An 8,000-nucleotide genomic window follows, 5' to 3' on the forward strand; every position below is an offset into this window, starting at 1 on the left:
TGTGATTTCACAAATTTGTCTAAGCATTTCCAATCTTATACTTAAAATGAAATCATGGAGATAAATTTGTGAAATCACAATCTTCGTCAACATTGGACAAGTAAGAAGACAAGTAAGAAGCATAAAAAAATATTTTGATAAAAATAATTATAAAAAAAATTATGAGAGAGAATCATTTTGGTGTTAGTTTTTTGAAATTATTTTATAAAAATAATTATAAAAAATTATTTTAATAAAAATAATCACAAGAAATTATAAGAGAGAGAAAATATCATTTTGGTATTAGTTTTTCAAAATTACAAAAATAATAATTACAAAAAAATCATTTTGATAAAAATAATTATAAGAAATTATTTTTTAAAAATAAAAATAATTAAAAAATAAATTTGATTTTATTTTTAGAAATTATTAAAAAAATAATAATAATAATTAATTAAAAATAAAAATAATTATAAAAAATTATTTTAATAAAAATAATCATAAAAATAATTATAAGAATTTTTTAAAAAGTTAAAAATAATAATAAAATAATAATTATAAATATAATTAAAAAAATATTTTGGTGTTATTTTTTAAAATTATTTTGATAAAAATAATTATAAAAAATTATAAAAGAAAGAGAAAATTATTTTAGTATTAGATTTGATTTTCTTGTTATGTGTCAATATTTTACTTATAAATCAAATCCATGCCACTCTTAGTCACAAAAATTAAAGTCACCAAAAAACTCTCCTAAAAAAAAATCATAATTAAAGAGCAATTTCAGATGTGCAACAAAATTGAGAAATGATATTTCAATCTAACAAGTGATGAGTTAGTAATTAAAACTAATAGAAAATTAGTGATTCCGTTTAAATATGTGAAGATTTTAGATATACAGTAATATATATATTAAAATTGGTATTGAGCTAGTGAATCTAACTCACCTTAAAAATTGCTTCAAAGATATTAGTTAGTTTTTTCATCTGTTTAAACAAGTTATTAAAAATTCAAATCTCGTTTTTGTGTAAATAATAATTTATTAATTAATAAAAAATTTTTAAATAAAATTTAAATTTATGACAAATTAATCATTAATTTATCGAATTAAAAAATAATATAAAAAATAAAATAAAATAAACAGAAGAGAAGTACTTTATTTTTATATATAGATTCTCTAAATTAAAAACCTTATTCTTAAAAAATATGTAACTTATCTTACATTTCTGAAATATAACTATATGATTATCTGAAATATTAAACTTGATTGCAAAAATAATCGTAAGCAAAATAATCTAATGAGATTGAATCAAATAGATTTTAATACTATATTATAATTGATATTTGACATTATTTAATTTATACTAATCCTTGTAACTAATTTTTGAAGTGATGAGATAGACTACTCACTTAATACCGATTCTAATAGTAGTATATTTGATATGCAATTATGATATGAAAATTAAAGTGTATAACTAACTGAGAATGTAACAAAGACAAATGTAGATTAATGTATAGGGTACATAGTGGTGCAAGCGCACTAGTTATGCTGCTAATAAGAGATTAAGAATAAAAGAGTAATTAATTAAGAATGCAAGTGGATAAGCATTACGACAGAGGGTGGTGGAGGTGTTGTGGGTTTGCATAAGAGAACAGGGAATGCAAATGATTAACGCACCCCCCTTGATGTAGACACCTCTTCAACAAGCTCTTCTCTCTTCTGCCACGTGTCATCCAATCAATGGTGCCAATTGTGGAGGGACGGCGCACCAAACACACACCATTTATCATCTGAAAACCTCAGTACCATGATGTGACATGCATATATGTTCTTGTTTTGCTCTCAAATTTTCATTAGCCTTTAGCCCTTTACCCATATATATATATAATGTAAATTAAAATATATATCGCTGCTTTTACTTCTTTATTTAGTATCACTACTGAAAAAAAATTAGTTTTAGCGGTAATTTAATTTATTTTTAATAATAATAAAAATTATCATTAATATATTTATTAGTAACTAGGCATTAATCATTTTATGTTTTGTTATTAAAATATTTTAATAGTAATTATATAATTATTAATAAAAAATTTTAATAATCATAAAAAATATATAATTATTATTAGGTTGAATTACTCTGTTGGTCCCTATATATAGTTTCGCGAAATTTTCAATTAGGTCCCTATACTTTTTTTCTTTTTAATTGAGTCTTTGCACCAAATTTTTTTTTAATTGGGTCCTACACTTTTTTTTTCTTTTATTTAAGTCCCTATACTAATTCTTTTTTTTTAGTTGGGTCCCTATAAAATTAAGTCAATTACTACTAAGAGGAACTTAATTGAAAAAAAAATTAGTGTAAAGACCCAATTAAAAAAAAAGTATAAAGACCTAATTAAAAATTTCACAAAACTATAGGGATCAACAAAGTAATTAAACCTTATTATTATTATTACAACCTATAATAATAACGACAAATATATAATTACCACAAAAATATAATATAAATAAGATATACAGTGGTTATCATATTATTATTACTACTAAAAATTTGTTATTGTTAACATGGAGTAGTATATTATATAAATTAGAATTCTTATTTATACTTTTATAGTTAAAATTATCAACATTTAAATTTAAAATTATTTGAAATAAGTTATTTGTTATAATTTTTATATGTCATAATTTTTTTTTAAATTTAAAGTGATAAAAAGATGTATATAAATAATTATATATATTTATAATACGTCTTTTTATAAAAAAAAATTTTATTTGTTTTATGCTGATTTTTTTTATAAAGAATAACAATAATTGAATTCTAAATCTTTATTACGGTTATAAAAGTTTTGATACTATATATATTATGAAATTATTTTTTCAGAAAGCTCAAACTAATAATAAGAGGAAGTATATGAATAATTATATCTCTAATAATATGATGAAAAATAATAAAATAATATTTGATGAGGTGAATAATATAATATATGAAATAGAATATAAAATTGAATTAAGAGAAGATAGATATATCGGGTGAAATAAGAAGAGAAAGAATATGAGTAGTGTTGGGGTGGAAAAGGGTTAATAGCGGTGGAAGAAGGAAGAGAAGGGGGGTGGCGTGAAAACTTGTTGTCACGCCGTCCAAACAAGACAACTTTTTGGCCCCCTCTTCCCTTAGCTTGCTTGCATCTGCCACCCTAACCACGCGCAATCAATACCCTTCCTTCTATTAATATAAATATAAATATAATATTCTCTTCTATCTGCTTCTTTTCTCTACATATATACCATTCAACAAACATTCCTTCCTACTCATAAATACACCCTCTTCTCTCTTTAAATAAACATTCACATCCCTCTCTCCCTCTATCTATTCTCTCTCTCTCTCTCTCTCTCTCTACCTTCAATTAACAAGATCCAAGATATGACACTAACACAAATTCCTGTGAGTACATACTATTATTTCATGCATCTCCTTTCTAATAAACACCATCATCATTATTATTATTATTCTTTCATCACATTTTATACAAATCCCATGATCTTTAATTAAACTCCACATTCTCATGTGTTGCCATACATCCTCATCCATCTTTGGAACAACTGAATTATATACATATACCTAGCTTAGTTAGTAGTTAGTACCTTCTCATACATTATTCTTTTTAGATTTCTTGATATTCTATATATAGAAATAAAGGGTCCCAATCCAATGTCTAATATGTTTTGGATTTTGGCAAAAGTGTAATAATCAGATGAAGTTTATTTGAAAATTTCTTGTCATCATCAAAGAAAAAATTATTTCCCCAAATTTTTAATTTATTTTTTTTCCCAAAAGAGCTTTCAAAAGTTATTAGTATTAGGGTTAGATGTAGAGGTGTGTCTAGCTAGCTAGGTTTGTAAAGAATCTTATATATTATTGGAAAATTGTGAGATGAATGGTGATGATGATAATGGTGGTGGTGAGAAGGTCTTTCTCCACCACCAGAATGAAGGAGTAGTAGTGTATGTGTTGAGAGTGCACTACACTCAAAGAAATGTATATATGAAAGTCAAGCTTTTCGGCCACAACTTATTGCATATATAGGACTACTTTATTCATGTCATGCTATTGCTACTTATATAGGACTAATCATAATATATATCTCTGATGATGATCATATTTTTGTTTCCATTTTAATGGTGGGGTTCCACACATGGTCTGCCAATTTTTCTCATCGCACATGCTTCACTAATATTATTCTTTGGGTCCAATACCAATGTTACATCATCATCATTACTCTCTCTATCTTATGTATATATGTCAGCCCTAGATAGCTACATTATTTATATATCTCCCAAATCCAATTTTGGATAATATTTTTCGATCTCTATTCATTAATTAACAAAAGTAAAATTAGAGATATTATTTAAAATTTTATGATCCAAGATAGTAAAATGAGTTATTGGTTGTTTTTCAGGAGAGAGCATCAATGGATATGGAATCATGTGTGCCTCCAGGATTTAGATTTCACCCAACAGAAGAAGAACTTGTGGGGTATTACCTCAAGAGGAAAATTAACTCCCTCAAAATTGATCTAGATGTTATAGTTGAGATCGATCTCTACAAAATGGAACCATGGGACATACAAGGTACATATATATAGTATTCATCACAATATAGAGATACAATAATGTAATTAAAAGTACTTATATTATTATAACTTCCTCAACTAATTTTTTCTTGTTGGTTTTAAATTTTTAACTTTTATACCGAATTTATACACTCTTATATAATTTTTATTATTAAATGTGGCGTAAGATTCACATATAAAAAGTGTATGAGAGATGAATTTACCAAAAATGTTGCAAATTAAATATGATTTTCATAATCCACATATATAGATTTGGTTTAATTCAGTGTAAGTAAGTGTGGTACATAAGTTGAAATTCCGATGAATTTGAACAATGTGCAGATAGATGCAAGCTAGGGTATGAAGAACAAAATGAGTGGTACTTTTTCAGCCACAAAGACAAGAAGTATCCAACAGGAACAAGAACAAACAGAGCCACTGCAGCTGGATTCTGGAAAGCAACTGGGAGAGACAAGGCTGTTATGTCGAAGAACAGGATCATTGGTATGAGGAAGACTTTGGTCTTCTACAAAGGACGTGCCCCTAATGGCCGCAAAACTGATTGGATCATGCACGAATATCGCCATCAAACCTCTGAACATGGCCCTCCTCAGGCAAGTTCTTTCCATACATCCTTTTAATTTTTAATTAGATAGAAATTTATGTGTAGTTATCTTTATATAAAGTTGATAATAAAAAATAATTAATTATTGATATAAAATAACAATTAATAATGCTACAGGACCACACAATTTATTATTTTCGAAACAATTAACTAATAAACTTATTGATATAAAAAAAAACATTCAAATACACCAACAGAATATAAAGTATTATTATTTAGTATAAATAATAATTACTTATTTTCGAAATTTTTTTCTTAAAATAATTTAGTATCTAGTTACATCTTAATGGCTAATTAATGCTAGTAATTAAATAAATAACAAAAGTATTTCATTTAAAAAAATATTAGGTATAATTTATTATTTATTATTATTATTTTTAGTAATTCAACAATATACTTTCACATATATTTTTGGACATTAATCATTAATTGATGATCAAAATAATAAATTTTAATAATTCTTTAATATTATTGGTAATTTAATTAACATGGAAAAGCTCTTATGCTTTTCAAAAGTCATAATAAGTGATCAAAAGAGAAGGCAAACATATATTTTTATAGTAAATAGGATGTCAAAAACTATTCTTATTATTCCACTTTTCTTCCTCTTTCACACTCTATCTTTATTTTCAAACATATATACAGTAGTCATCACTCTTTTTTTCCAATTACACAATGCTTTCAACTTATCTTTTTCCCTTTCTCATATACTTAAACTTTTTATTCTTTTCAGAAATAATAATGTGGACCTTGCTAGTGATTGTTAAATTATATCTTCTTTATTTATTTATTAATTGTTTTGCTAAGTTCTATAAAAGAGCTTCTAGATTTCATCAAATTTTAACCAAATAACATTAAAGGCGTTCTTAGTTCTTATTGATGATGATCATTATTAGGGTGCAATTGAAAATCATTGAGTAATGTTCTTGCATGCATTGCGTTTATATTGAGCATTAATAATTAATTAGCTATACACAAGAGTTATTCGTAAAATGTTTTGGACATTTTAAATTAAATTAAAGATATCCCTAAGAAATTTCATAACAAGCATTGTTTTTTGAAGCATGAGGCAGCCATATTTTGGCGTTATGATTGAGAATCGTTAATACGTAGTAATGTCAACCATGTAATGAAAACATATCGCACTTACTCATAAAAGTTACTTTGCTTTTCATAAAGCCCAAGAGCCAAATGCAAATCATAACACGCTTCTCCTACTTTCTCTATCTTATCTTACACAACTTCATATATACATACATGATATATCCTTCTAAGCTTAATTAATATATCTAATTTATTATCTCTACTTATTTTTATTTTATTTTAACTTTTAGTCTTGCTTCCTCATACAAATTGATTATTTTAGTTGGTAAAAAAAATCATAAACAAAGAGTCACGTAAATAGTTATATCTCTAACACACTTCTTTTTTTTATTATTTGCCTTGTACTAAAATTTTTTTCTGATCATCAAAGAATTAAACTCTAGACTTCTAGTATGGTACTGTATCATAAAATTTTTTGGAAAAGTCAGTCTAGCAGCTTTTTTAAATTTTGATCAGCATATAACCAACAAAGAAAAGTGAGTTATTGAATAAAATCTCACACCATTAAAATTATTATTGATGGCTATTTGATGGCTATAAATCACAAAATTGTTGGTGCCCTAACACTCCTCAAATTTTTTATCTTAAAAATTTACATTAATTGATAAAAAGAGACGTATGAATGAGAATATTTATAAGACTCTTGATAATTAAGCGTTGACTAATATAATCGAATATTACAGGAAGAAGGATGGGTTGTATGTAGAGCATTTCGAAAACCAAGTCCAAGTCATCAAAGGCAATTAGGTTATGATCCATGGTGTAGTAATCATCATCATCAACCACATTATTTCAGAGATCAGAGTAGCTATGGTGGAAGGCCCTTATCAATCACAGATCTTCTAACTTCAGAAACTCATCATCATCATCATCTGCTGAATCACCCTACTGAAGGTACAAATTTTAGTCATCCCTTCGGTTCAGATCATCATCATCAACAAGAACAACAAGAGTTTGTAATATCAAATAATCATCAACAACTCATTGAGCTTCCACAGCTAGATAGCCCTACTAGTGCTTCTCTCTCAGCACCACCAACAACAAGTTTTGCAGTCAAAGAATCATCTTCCATTAATAATAACAATGAAGAGTATTGCAGTGATGAGAGGAACAACAACAACAATATTGATTGGAAAAGCTTGGATAACTTGTTTGCTGATACTTCTAATTACTTCTCAAATCCAAACATGTCCCAATTCATGACCATCAATCATCATCTAGGTTGTTTCCCTGGTTCATAATTAATCATTAATTAACTTGTATGTGTGTCTATATATATATATATCCAAAAAATAATTAAAGTCTTTAACTAGAGAATGATGCATATGGTGGATATATATATATATAATATTCATTATTACTATATCATATAAATAGGTTATTTCCATATTCATCTTGTGACGCACGTGCTAATTTAGAAGTTGGAGATTGATGAAATGGAAGGTTAAAGATGGGTTAGGAGATAGTAGTGTATGTTATTATTATTTTTTTCTATGGTGGTGGTGATAATGGAGATTCCTATGAAGAGTGAAGAATCTCCTCTACTTTAATTTGTTTAGAGGCTCGTGCATGAATTCTCTCTTTTTAACTTTGTTTTTTATTTTTTGGATGCTAAGTTTAACTTTCTGTTACTATTCTTGATCACTATATATTTAAAAATGTACATCTCATCCTCTTTCTTATT

General features: G+C 26.2%; 1 protein-coding gene across 1 annotated transcript; it reads left to right on the forward strand.

Moving 5' to 3' along the window:
• The first annotated feature begins 3,274 nt into the window (after nucleotides 1-3,274).
• On the forward strand, nucleotides 3,275-8,000 carry VND7 (vascular related NAC-domain protein 7). The gene is made up of 4 exons (XM_088499802.1): nucleotides 3,275-3,419; nucleotides 4,435-4,606; nucleotides 4,930-5,205; nucleotides 7,004-8,000. Exons 1-4 carry the CDS (start codon nucleotides 3,399-3,401, stop codon nucleotides 7,555-7,557), a joined length of 1,023 nt encoding a protein of 340 aa, XP_088355928.1. The 5' UTR covers nucleotides 3,275-3,398; the 3' UTR covers nucleotides 7,558-8,000.

The sequence above is a fragment of the Arachis ipaensis genome, chromosome B9, assembly GCF_059453495.1.
Source record: "Arachis ipaensis isolate K30076 ecotype BB chromosome B9, ASM5945349v1, whole genome shotgun sequence".
NCBI classification, from domain to species: Eukaryota; Viridiplantae; Streptophyta; class Magnoliopsida; order Fabales; family Fabaceae; genus Arachis; species Arachis ipaensis.

Coding starts and splice junctions, on each gene's coding strand:
- VND7 (XM_088499802.1), top strand. CDS start 3,399: ATGACACTAACACAAATTCCT. Junction 3,420..4,434: donor TGACACTAACACAAATTCCT/GTGAGTACATAC, acceptor GTTGTTTTTCAG/GAGAGAGCATCAATGGATAT. Junction 5,206..7,003: donor ACATGGCCCTCCTCAGGCAA/GTTCTTTCCATA, acceptor TATTACAGGAAG/AAGGATGGGTTGTATGTAGA.